Source organism: Leiobunum rupestre, chromosome 7, assembly GCF_980474605.1.
Source record: "Leiobunum rupestre chromosome 7, qqLeiRupe1.1.hap1, whole genome shotgun sequence".
Lineage (NCBI taxonomy): Eukaryota > Metazoa > Arthropoda > Arachnida > Opiliones > Sclerosomatidae > Leiobunum > Leiobunum rupestre.
The window spans coordinates 21,131,159-21,144,695 of NC_143390.1; the positions used below are offsets into that span (position 1 = coordinate 21,131,159).

The window sequence follows — 13,537 nt, forward strand, 5'->3', positions numbered from 1 at the left end:
AAATCGCCAGATGGCGCTGGTAGCCGCGTTTATGAATCGATTGCCCCAGTTATTTCAAGCAATAAAATAAAACCAATAAATTTGATGTAGTATTTTACATGGCGGGCAGTTATTAAAATTAAATTTAAAAGAAGTGTTCAAATAATTAGCATAGTAAAAATAGCGATAGAAATTAGGAAAGCAAAATATAGGTTCAAATATTTATTTTAATTTACTCTAATTAAAAACAATACAAATTCCCCTTCCAATATTTTAATGTAATAAGATTTTTTATTGATTCGATAAATATCGATTCATTTCAAATGCAAATATATTAAAATACTAAACGAAATGTCTTAATTTAAACTGGTTATACTGGTCAAGAGATCCGGTTAGCGTAAATTAAATGACGGACATTTTTTGAATTTTTAAAATAAAATCGAATAAAATGAGAATCAAGTTTTGGAATGAGACTGAATTATTCAGAAGCTAGGCGCCTTTTTCGAAGAGACCGAGGATCGCCGGAGCCTATTCAACAAAGCCAGCGGCTCTCCACTGAATGAGGAGGGATTCAGTCCCGAAGAGGAGGATGCACAGGATGGAGTGGGAAGAGGGGGGATGAAGAGATGGAGAAAGGGAGGGGGGGACGACGGAAAATCGAAGAGCCCCGGATGAAGTCGGCGAGTTCGAGAGCGGACATCTTGGGTGGTGTTTTAGGGGGGATCAGAACCACCGCCGCTCCAGCGGGTCTCCACTTCAACCAAGTAACTCACCCTTTGGAAATCAGGTAAAAGAGGTTTTTAACTATTTAAAATGAGGGGATTTTTTACGGATCTTCGCGCAAAGACTCTCGAATTTAGTTTTATTTTCGTTAACGACGCTCCGGCTTATTTGGGTTGTTTACGGGAGAAAATATTAGTAGGTGTAGCCTAACCCTAAATTGGAAGCCTAGGACCCGGACAACTCGTATCAAAATGGCGGTACCTTTATTGGAAAATGGGGGTTGGGACGTGTGGTCGAAGAAACGTGACGAGCCGTCGTTCAATTCAATAACGAAGGCCATCAGCTCGGTAAGCAGGATTTCGGTGTTTTCGGTATTTTCCACGATAAGAACGGAATGGAGGTAAGTCTTTTTAATTCATCAATAAATCATGTCATCTACTCACGAATAACACGTATATTACGCGTATATTACACCAATAATACGAGCGCTATACACTTATTAAGCTATTTTAAAGTAGTTCTTCGGTTTTCCCTTTCCATAAGAACTTGTAGAGGTTAATGGTAATAGTTAGTGTAGGGAACCGTTGGCTCGCGTGGCATGAAGGGCTTGTCACCTAGGAGCAACAAACACAGCACCCCACACAAGGAGAACGCAACCCGTCAAAAGTCGTGGATTTTCTTGCGTACAGTTTTCATTCGTTACTATGGTTCGACGCTTTAGGGGAAAATTCGGAAATTGTCTTCCCCCCGCCCATAAAATGATAAAACGTTCAGCATAAAGGTTTCGTCCAATGAAATTTGTACACAACACTGCCTTAGCGTGTTTAAAGGCTAGCGGCGTTCTCCTTGTGTTTGTTGCTCCTAGTTGCCACCACCTTCCTACGCATTATAACCCGGCCACCTGAATTAATGGCTTTAAAAGTCGCTAGAGGAATTGGGCCTAGCTGATTATTATTATAATTATAATATCTTATTCGACTGTTTTGTAGCACGCAGCAGGCTCGTCCAAGCCCTATTTATAAGAAACCTATGTATGACTACGGGACTGGGAGTAAACTCAGCAACACGGGAACGAGGTTGAAAAACTGACGTCGCCGGTACAAGGGGCTGCGAGGCGAAGGAAACTGGCCACAAACGACATCCCGAGAACAAAGGTTTCAGGGGGCTAACGAGGGTCATTCTCTAAAGAGCGAATAAGGGTCGAAGACTAAGAACTTCCGAGTTAAAAAGAGAGGAAGCCGCGATAAGTAAGGCGGCGGCGGCCATGTCTTGGTTCATGTATAGCGCGTGGTCAACGGTCAAGCCGTACGTGGCGGGACTGTGTGGACAAAGCGAAGACAACGAAAGGCTTCATTTTGCCAAGTACGGTCACAGTCAAGGCGACACGGAACTGTCTTCCGTCAGACAAAGGTCAGGCTCGCAAGGAGCCATCGACGGAGAAGACAACGAAACAGGCTACGGAGCCGAGGGCGAATTCGGGAGAGAGAGAATTTCCGAATGGCAGGCCGGATGGAACGTTACCAACGCCATCCAGGTGAGAACGAACGAATAAATTATAAATTTCAAAGCGGAATATCTAACGTTATTCGTTTTTATTTCTTCTTCGAATAGGGCATGTTCATAGTCAGTTTGCCCTACGCCGTGCTGCACGGCGGGTACTGGGGCGTATTCGCCCTGGTGTTCGTCTCTTACATCTGCTGCCACACGGGCAAAATCTTGGTGGCCTGCTTGTACGAGCCGAACGAGAAAGGAGAAATGGTTCGAGTTCGGAACTCGTACGTCGCGATTGCGGATATATGTCTCGGAGAGCGATGGGGAGGCAAAGTAGTCAACATCGCGCAAATAATCGAACTGCTGATGACGTGCATCTTGTACGTGGTGCTCTGCGGCGACCTGATGATCGGGTCGTTCCCCGACGGCCCGGTTGATCAGCGCTCCTGGATGATGATCTCTACTATGTTCCTGCTCCCCTGCGCCTTCTTACGCCATCTGCACGCCGTCTCTCTCCTGAGCTTCTGGTGCACGGTCGCCCACATCCTCATCAACGTAGTCGTCCTCGGCTACTGCCTGAGCCGAGCCGGAGACTGGGTCTGGGGAAAAGTTCAGTTTCGTATCGACATACACATGTTTCCCGTTACCTTAGGAATCGTCGTCTTCAGCTACACCTCTCAAATCTTCCTGCCCACGTTAGAAGGCAACATGAAAGACAAATCCCGCTTCAAATGCATGCTGAACTGGAGTCACGTGGCCGCCGCCATCTTCAAAGGACTCTTCGCCTACCTCGGCTTCCTCACCTGGGGCGAACAAACCCAGGAAGTCATCACCAACAATCTGCCGACCCAAGGATTCAAAGTCATCGTCAACTTGACCCTCGTTCTCAAAGCCCTGCTGTCGTACCCTCTACCCTACTTCGCCGCCATCGGACTGCTGGAGTCCGCTTTCTTCGAACCACCTCCGAACGTCGTTAAACGAGCCGAAGAAGAGATCCAACGAGAAATGGAACGTGAAAACTCCGACTTCGCCGTCGAATCTAGAGACACGGGCGACCAGGTGGACCCTTCCCAGTTCCCGGCGCCCATCCCCGAAGGAGCGCCCAAAGGCAACTGGACCTTCGGCAAGAGCCTCTTCCCGTCCTGCGTAGCCATGGACGGGGATCTTCGCATTTGGGCAGTGGCTCTCCGAGTCCTATTGGTCATCTTCATCACCTTGATGGCCATGTCGATCCCTCACTTCGCCCTCTTGATGGGCCTGATTGGCAGTTTCACGGGTACCATGTTGTCCTTCGTTTGGCCGTGCTACTTTCACATGAAGTTAAAATGGTCCCAGATGCAATGGTACAGCATATCGTGGGAGGTGTTCATCATGACCATCGGCATCTTCTTCGGCATCTCCGGCTTCTACAACTCGGCCTCGGCCCTAGTAGAAGCCTACCACATCCCTCTACCCTACGTCAAACCCCACCCTCAAGCTTAATCACCACCCCCTAAAAGCAACCCCACCTTCGACAACCCGTTATCGTTTTGGCAAATAATTAATTTTTGCGTTTCGTAGAAGTTTTATCGATTGCACCATCGCTGAGAAGAAGACGGTCGATAACGTTAAAGCAGGACGACGTAAATAAAGCGATCCTTTAACTGTAATTAAAGAAACAATTCCTTGCTGCGAGAATAAATCTGCAAGAAGCGATGGACCCAATGGTATAAACGCGTCGTTCTCATAACATATACTTTTCTAGGTCAAAAAAGATACCGCGCTGCCATCGAGCCATCCAAAGACGATGGTGCGAGCTTCATGAAAAAAGCATTATTTACGGCCACCCAGGAATAATGAAAAAACATCGTTTTTGTCCCCTCATTTTTCAGTTTTTCGTAGTAGTAAAAACAACAAGAGATAAACAATAATAAGGGTTAAATGGGGGTGCCTTTCTTGTGATGCAAACATGTCTTCCAGTCATTCTTAAACACGTCTTCCACTCACGAGGGATATTTTCAAAGACGTCACGGATAATGAAGAAAAATAACACCGTTATTCGTACATTTTATTAATCAATTTAAAAAGAAAAAACAACACGTCTTCCAAGATGGAAATTAAAGGTTCAATGTTGTCGCGTTTATTATAACAAAAATCATGTTACACGAAGGCTATTTCCGATACTAAGAGTGACAGTTACGGCCTCCGTTTGGAAAATAATTCAGAGATAATTAAATTAAATCCCGAATAATTACAAATTAAATAAACTCCTTAAAACCCCGCCTATCCCCGACGCGATTGGAGTTATACGTGTTGTGAATACGATAAATATAATTAATCTCTAATCATTTTCAACACAGTCGTATATGACTATAACGGGCCTTAAATTGGGCTAAATCTCTTTGTAATTCGAAATAGCGCTTCTTATATAAATGTACGTTGATGTATAGCTCTACTAGATACCCCTCTTTCGCAAAATACATCGTTTAATACGTTATTAGAAGATAGTTGGGTTTCAGTTTTCTACGAAATAACCGAGTGGCTGTCGCAATTGAAACTAAATAACCGTACTGAAAAATTGCACCGTTGTAATATTAATTAGTTATAAAATCACAAACGCAATAATAAGAAATTTCTAAAGAACGAAATGTTCCAAAACACGAAGTTGGCCATGGGGCTTATGGGAAGTAGGGTAATTCCCGCCAAAAAAATACAGAATAACATTTTACACGTATTAATTTAAATTAAATTAATTGGTTAAAGCTGTGGCTGAATATTAAATTTAAATGAGGGGCTTTAAAGCCAATATTAATTTAATTTGATAAATATATATTAATGTTAAGGCTGTATCCAATACGTTTTGTACAATGTCTGGATAAAAAAAGGAATATTAACGGTAATTAATTAGAAACTATGAAATATACGATTTAAAATAGTCACTTGATTTATTAATTAAATCGAGCACAATAATAAATAAAGAAATGACTAAGCCGCGAACGCCACAATTACCACACTACTAGTACATAGCTAAGTACATTTAAATACTAAATAATTAGTAATTTTATGAAAAATCAACCATTGGCGCGAGTAAACAGTATGGTAACGCGACAAAAGGTGAACTTACCAATAATTTGGTAAATGTAGGAACGGTATATTATCATAAATCGAAATAGATCAGTAATTTGATCGAAATTTAATTAAATTGTCAGGTGGTTTCGAGTACGCTGGAAAAAAAATTATTTAACATAAAGATATCGTTTATAGAAATTAGAATATTTTATATATTTTGCGAAGCTAACAAAGAATATAAACAGTGTTCCCCTCAAATATAAACCGGATGTTTGTTATAAATTTCATTAAAACGAAATATTTATTGCTCCTCCGTAAAAATCAAAATATGTCAAAATAATTTGGCATTATGAATTATCTACAATTAAGAATAAATTTAAAGGTAATCGCAAATCTTAACCACGAAACGTTGAACAAAATGAAAACTTAACATCCACGGGTCTTCCAAAAATAAACTAAAATAAACGTCTAAATTATCATGAAATGTAAAACTATAACTAGGATTAGCCGAAAATTAATATTAAGATGTAATGTACCGGTATTTTAAAAAAGCGTTGCTGTAATATCATAACTATTTAAGTTTAGGCTTTTTTAGCATTTCGATGTTTAATTTGAACTATATAGTGTCTATATATTAAAATCTCGAAGAAAGATTGGGTATATATTGAAAAAATCGTGTCAAACTCTTCCAGTATAATAATGGGCTTCCAAAAAAACATAATCCATAAACACGATAATATATTTACTGAAAGTTACGTCTACCTGTTTGTCAGATATCTGGGCTTCCATTATACACGCTTACGGATAAAGAAAGGTAAACTAAAGTTCCCCAAAAACACGGTCTTCCAAAAATTGATAACTAACAAATATAGAAATGAATTTGAAACAGCGCTTAACGATGCTTATTACACAGTCTTCCAAAAAGAGATAAAAAAACGTCATTTCATAAAACAAGTGTTTAAACAGAGTGAAAAGAGTTGTAAAACTATATCTTATTAATTCGTACAAAAGCTAAAGGTCAATGTGTCTTCCAAAACTATCGGGCGTTGTTAAAACTATATATCTTCCTCTAAAAAAACAATACCGTGTTAACCGATTATTAAAATTATACGACTGTATTTCCGTTACTTTTTCTTTCGATTTCGTATGAAATCTAAAAATTCTATGAATGTATGTAAAGGTTGGTTATGGATTAAGAACTAAATAAAATTTGTTTCAAATGTGTGAAATAAATTTAATTCACTTTGTACTTACAATGTTAGTTCAAAAATGGCCTGAAGAATGTCATCTAAAGGGAGACATTTAAATCAATAATGTATTTATACATATTTATAACATAAGTAACATACTAACATTAGGGTAATAGGTATGACACTTCCCATTGTTTAGTACCTATTTTCTTACCCAACCTTTTTTCGACACTGACATTTTATCCCAGCTCCTACTTGAACTTGCAACACAACCGATTAGTATATTATCGTCCTTGGTAGTAGTATAAATCGTATTGGGAAGATTTAAACACTGGAGGGGCTCTGTGCTGAACTAAACCTTGATTGCGTGATACTTTTTGCTAATTGTGGGACCCCTCGGATGACGCAACCAGTCTCCAACCTAATTGGCTGGAGAAGAAAGCCCGCCAGGAAATCTCCCTATGGTGCAAAAATAAGTGTCACCGGTGGCTTGACCCCGCTCTTAACCCTTCGGGTCATAGGTCGCCACTTTCGTTGAGCTCCGAAGGTGGACAACGCGAGCGAGGATGAGTCAGCGGTTCAAATCTGAGAAAATTTGTTCGTATTTTGCGATTTCATAAATACTTTATTCTTGATTTCTGGCACAGCTAGCTCGCTAGTATCACAGTTGAGATTTAGAGGGCCAATTTTTGTGCTACTTTCATTTTAATTTGGGCGAATGGGACGTCAAATTACCGGGAAGCTCTGGTAGAAGTTAGTTTCGTTATTTAGAACTATTTTGCGCCCTAGGCGATTAGAGCTAATCACACACGCACCGATAAACATTTATTTTTAAGTACATAAAATAGCTACATCTTGTAAATACAGAAATTTACTTTTGTTGCAAATGTAATTATATTTTTTTGTAAATAATTTTTGCGTCCAGATATGACTAGATTGAATAGTCATGTCACACATGAAAACGGTTTCAATGGTTGTTTATTCAAAATAAGTAATTTGAGCCTAGGATAACAACTAGAATCAGTTTAGATATAATTGTTATATTTATTTATACATTGACTAGTCTTTTTTTCATTTTACCATTAGGTAGTATTGTCCAAAAACTTTCTCCTTCGGGTACCCTGAGTTATCATACAAATGGGAAAAAAATGCTTTATACGTCAAAACTACAACGAGCAGCTAAATCGCCGAACGTTATCCAAGATGGTTGACCAATAATATTGGCGTTTTAAGGCACGTGACGGCTGGCAAATCAAAATAGTGAGACAAAATTAACGTCGTCTGCTGTTTCGTCTGCAGCTGTGTTTTTAATCTGTCTGAATTTTTGGCTGATACCAGCAATTTTACGATTTAGCTGCTCGTAAACTTTGTCGTAAACTACCTAACGAACCCTCTTCCCGTTATCAGGGTCAATCTGCCAGAATTCCAAAAGGTGAAAAGATAAAATAAACTAACTTTGTATATGGGCGTATCTAAACAACCAAACATTTTGATTTGGTTTTCGACAGTAATAAAATAACGGAAATAATTTCCTAATCGACTAAATACTATGCTAATTATTTATTATAACAAACCAAAGGACACTAATGTACAAAAACAATGAAAAAAACAAAAATTTATTAAAAACTGCGTTATGAATTAGAGTTCAAAAAGGGTAATTTTTGCATTTTCCCCGTGAAAACGGAAACCAATTAAGATCACAATCCAAACTTTAATTTTTAAATCAATTTAAACAGATATGTCAATAGTTGAAGACTTACCCCACTATCGACGTAATAGCGTTTTAATCAAATATGGCAGAAGTTGAGTTTATAAATACCGTTATAATAGGGTGGGTGTAGATCATCATAACATACTCTGCTACCACCCCTATTTAAAATCCTTCACTATTCGTTAGAACAAGGCAGGGGCGTAGGAACCAGGGGGGGCAGGGGGGCAATGCCCCTCCCTAGAATTTTGCTGGGAGGGGCAACTAATGTTATTGCCCCCTCCAACTTTTTGGTCTGTTGAAATCTTCAAAAGGCTCAAATGCTCATTTTAAACGCATATAAAGCTTGTAGAACCACAACTGTGTTTAATTTTCAGTCTTTTCCCACACATTCACATATAAGTAAAAATTACACATGCACTCGGAGAAGCTACACTCCATTAAAAATTCAAAACCATTCTTTAGGCCCCTTTTCTTTGCTCTTTGCCCCCTCCAACTTCTAGAACGTTCCTACGCCCCTGGAACAAGGATAATACCACGTACGAAAATTCATCGAACAATAGGTTAAAATGAATGAAAAATAAGTAGAGTAGTTTGGATTTTAAATATGGAAAAGTTAATAATATGTCAGTCAACCTGAACCCGCGACGCACGAGACTACAACGCGAACCAATATACCGTCATTAATTTTTAATAAAAAGACTACACTAAGTTTTGTCCAACTTTGATCACTGACACTGGACGAACTATAAGAGCTTGGGAAAATTGGCAATGGATAATTTTCGTCCTTTGACTAGGCTGAACAACATTTTTAAATTTGAAATAAATCCATAGGAAGCCATTTCCATAGCAGAAGTATGACGTCCGTTAAATTAAAGTTCGCATTGTAATCTTTTTTATTCGTTTGCGCGGGGAAAATTTTAAGAAAATAGGCTTTTGAAAAAGCGTTATCTGTTTTAGTTTTCAATCAACCAACTCTGGGTTTTTCGTTGTATTTGTGCATTAGTAGGCTTTTGTTTGTTACAATAAATAGTTAGCATAATATTTAGACGCTTAGAAAATTATTTCCGTTATTTTATTACTGTCAAAAACCAACATAAAATGTTCCGTCCATATAGAAAGTTGGTTTTTTCGCGTACCCTACTTTATCCTAACATTTATCTTTCAACCTTTTAGAATTCTGGCAGATTGACACTGGTCTTTGATAGACAAACTTTTGAGGGAGATTTACAAACGTTTTAGGATGAGGGCTAGTTACAGGCCCGTAGCCAGCGAGGGGGCCTGAGGGGGCCTGGCCCCCTCAAAAATAATTTGTGCCCCCTCTAAAAAAATCTGAGAGTGCCCCGTGGTGCCCCCTCAAAAAGTCTCGGTGCCCCCTTAAAAATATTATTGTGCCCCTAGAAAAATTTCAAAGTAAGTAAACAAAATCAATAAAATATGTCCAATTTACATATTATATTTAGTTCAGTCCGACTGTACAAAATATATTATTACCTTTCGTGTACCTCGCTTTACTATATTAGTTCCCTTCCACGTGCGCCAAGTTGAAAGATTAAGCTGTAGCAGGAACAATAATATGGGTCGTAATCTGGTACAAATATTGATTTGACTCAAGGGGGGCGCATCTCTGGAACTCGTTTTTTGAGAGAAAGTCGAAACGAATAGAGAGAGGTATATTTCTCTCTGACCAGTGACGTCACTGGTCAGATTTCAAAAGAACTATTTTCGGGGTGGCTACGTCTGTTCTTGTAAGAGTCTGTCCTTCAATATAAGCGGTTTTTTGCTTTTATACTAATCTTAGCCCTGCCCGAAGTTCTTATAGGTAAAGCACTAAATGGCAAATGGCACAATTATTTTTGCCGTTTTCATCAAGATAGGTTTAATAATAATAGTATAAAAATTTATTAATAATCAAATAACATAACTTTATTATTTATGAAGTATTTTTATTTCCATAAATGCGATTGTGAATTAAGAAATTTTATTTATATTTTTAAATATTAAAATAGTAAACAAATACCAAAATGTGGCAAAACTTTCGATTTTAATGTCAGATTTTAACAAAAAAACAGAAGCTAAAGCTAAATTTTAAAAACATTTAGTATATATAATGTAAAATATTAAATTTGAGGAACTTTTTGATTTTTGTTTTGGATGTATTTTGTTATTTTTTTCGCTTGCCTTCTGTTTTGAGCGTCGGTAGTAAATTTGGAATTTAAATAATTCATTCTTATAATAGTTCTCATTTTGACGTAAGTATAAATAATGTCTCGCGGGTAATTTAAAAGTTGGTCAGAAATTACATTTGTTAAAATATTTGTAACTCCCCTGTCTTTGCTTAGAGCAATATCTTTAGAAGTTTTTCCTTTATGGTATTTTGAAAACATTCTATAAATTTCGTATCCTTTAAAAATGTCTCGGAAGGAACTATTATACCATGATAACTGAGGTGTTCAACCCATGTAGGTACAATATAATCATGGTCGTTGCGATTTGATTTCAAATGTAAATCGTGGTATTTTTCGTGGAATCTTTTAGCTACCCATCCCGCTAGATATTCCATTCCACCTTCTTCAAAATTATTTAAAATAAGCTCGTTTTCTTTATCAGGTGTGGGGACAGTAGAGCTCGTACTCGTAGGGGGCAAACTTAAAGGTACTTGGTTTAAAATAGAAAGTTGAGGAGCAGTTGTTTTCCGAATAATTACGAGGGGTGTTCTACGAATTACTCTAGGAACATTTTTCATTGGAGATTGTGTTGGGCTTCTATAATTAAAGCTAGAATCAACTTGATTTGGATTTTCAATATCAGCTACGTCAATAGAAATATCAGATTGCTTTAAAACATTCGTTATAAAGTATTCGTCATCTGATTGCGACACAGTATTCGTATTTGATGTTATAACCCCAGGGTTCTTTCCAAGAATAATCATTCGGATTCTGTAAATTGCATTTAAGGGGGTTGGGTGATTATCTAGGCCCCCCCGCGTTCTTAATTGGGAAAAAAAGTTTTCCAAGCAATCTTGGTTTACCCTGTGGGTTAGTATATAATTGACTTTAAAGTTATCCCTAAGATGAAAATATAGTCCTATCATAGATTCCGATGTTAAAATAATTCCTTTTTGGAATTGTTGCATGTTTTTTTTACCTATGACAGTCATGGCCTTCATAAAAGTAATCATTTGTTTCCCGGAGATACAAACCATTTAAAGTAGTGTCAAAATTTACGGGGTGTTGGTCAAAATTGGTGTCATTATATGTGGCTGGGTTGTTAGTTAAGGGTTCAGAGGAATCTTGGAAAATTTGATTCGGCCTTGACTGTCTAACTGAATAAAAACTTGGTGGAAGTTTCAAACTTGGAATAGCGTTATCTTTAAGGTGCTTCTTAGTTTTTTGACTCATCAATTCTTCCATGAGATTCTTCTCAAAATCTTCAGGTATAAAGTGGTTGGAGCATACTCTAGCATATTTTGGGTTTAACTTTTTCTTTTGATCACCATTTTGACATCTCTCTATCCATAAAGCTCTTATATTGGTATCAGCAGGAAATCTATGTGATGATATGTCTGATTTGGAATCGAAATAGTTTGTGCAACCAAATACAGCACATTTATTTGGAGCCATATCTAGGGTTTAAAGAATTAAACATTGAAAAAATTAAACATTCAGAGTTCCAATTTCATTTCATTCAGGAATATGACCGCCATAAAAATTATTATCGATGTAATGCACAGAATATTATAATACAAAGCTACTGAAGATCAGACTCACATGCATTACCCATTTACCCTACTCCTATATAAATTACACATAATAATTCTACGTGTTATTTACCGTATTTTAAATTTTTAGTCGTTTATATTAAGATTTAATTTTTCCATTTATACTGCAGCTTTGCTGTTCCGATATAGAAAATAATATTTTTAAATCAAAGCCTAAAATACAAATTAGTAATTCTTTAAATTTATTTAATCAAATAATGGCAAAATAAAAACTTACCCAAAATCAAAACTTTTTATTGAAAATATAAATCATTGTCGGCTCGGCCATGTGGTTAGTAACATATCATAAAGAAAACTAATTTAAAAGATTTATAGGCCTCAATCGCCCCGCATTACTAATAAATACCGCCCAATAAATTAAATAAAAATTGTAGCTTCATTGTTTCATTATATTTTAATATCACTTTTCAAGATTAGCATGTTTAATAAAATCTTAATACCATAAAATTAATTCTTCAAATAGCGACATTAATATAAAACATAATGTATGTTAATTAAAATTCACTGTTTTACTAGAATATAGCCAACTTGGGCTGATATAACTATAATCTGGAAGCTCAGCAAAAGGAATTTATTTTTATACCTTTACGCCTGCGCAGTTGCTATAGTTGCTATAATTTCACGCGGCGTCTTGTTTAGATTTTCCCTACAGTTAAATGGGGAATACAGCGCTATCTTTCCCCTTTCCGCACAGCTGCAGATATCTCCCTTCCCGCCACTTTTACAAGAGCCAACCTTATAGTGCCTTTTCTTTTACGAACCTTGGATTTGACTATACTAACTAAGGTTAATTTCCCGTAGCACTGTAGTCTAACTGCTAATGGTCGTCATCGTCGTGTATTCAGTTGTATCTAAGTTATCCAACTATTAATGGCGGCGTATTTCACTTTATTCCCTCCGCGTAGTTCTCAGTTTACAACGGCTTTAAAAAAACACTTTCTAAGAATGGACTTATCTTTATTCGATCTCTTTGGCAATATATTAAATTACCAGTAGAACAGAACCAACGACGTAAGAAGTAAGGAAGAAAAGCAACTTGTTTGTTGTGAAATTAGTCCAAATCGTCAATTAAGAATGTAGTCTATATCGAAAGGCCATTATGGAGATTTCTAGTTGTTTAACAGACTTTAACAGAAGGAGTCTCTTACTTTTATAAAGAATTTTATCAAGAATTCAGCAGATAATTATAGGTACTAATCTACTAGGTGTCAGTTTCTGTTACTTAATATTTTTAAAGTTCGTAACAAACAATCAGAACAAAACCCAAATGGGGGCAATCGATTGAAAAGTAAGTTTATATTTGTGCTATTGTTACATGATTATCGTTTATTATGAAAGTTATGATAGCCGAACTATTAATGTGCCTAACATATTAGTAATTAAAAAAAACTAAGCCTTTCACGTTAGTTTTAGTAAAATACAACAAACGGTAAAAGCTAGGGACAGTGTTAGTAATAGTCCTATTTATAAAATAGTTAAAATTTTTAAAATCAGGACTATTATAGAGTAGTAGCTTTGGCCATGGCCGCCATTTTGGTCGCAAATTTTTTATCTATAGGAAAGAGCATGGGTGACGTACTAGGACGTCACAGTGCCATTACTCTATTGACACAGTTC

The 13,537-nt window shown here is 37.1% G+C and overlaps 1 protein-coding gene across 5 annotated transcripts; it reads left to right on the forward strand.

Moving 5' to 3' along the window:
- Positions 1-678: 678 nt before the first annotated feature.
- Positions 679-6,450, forward strand: VGAT (vesicular GABA transporter). 5 transcript variants are annotated; one of them, XM_090153087.1, is made up of 3 exons: positions 679-766; positions 1,692-2,236; positions 2,314-6,450. In XM_090153087.1, exons 2-3 carry the CDS (start codon positions 1,967-1,969, stop codon positions 3,673-3,675), a joined length of 1,632 nt encoding a protein of 543 aa, XP_090009213.1. In that variant the 5' UTR covers positions 679-766; positions 1,692-1,966; the 3' UTR covers positions 3,676-6,450. The 5 variants fall into 5 exon arrangements, with proteins under 5 accessions (XP_090009213.1, XP_090009216.1, XP_090009212.1 ...); XM_090153090.1 differs by having other exon boundaries at positions 714-1,049; XM_090153088.1 differs by having other exon boundaries at positions 737-766; positions 932-2,236.
- The last annotated feature ends 7,087 nt before the right edge of the window (positions 6,451-13,537 follow it).

Bases quoted from the DNA above. Each gene is read 5' to 3' on its own strand.
- VGAT (XM_090153087.1), top strand. From the start codon at position 1,967: ATGTCTTGGTTCATGTATAGCGCGTGGTCAACGGTCAAGCCGTACGTG. The intron at 2,237-2,313 runs GTGAGAACGAAC...TTCTTCGAATAG, and splicing joins ACGTTACCAACGCCATCCAG to GGCATGTTCATAGTCAGTTT.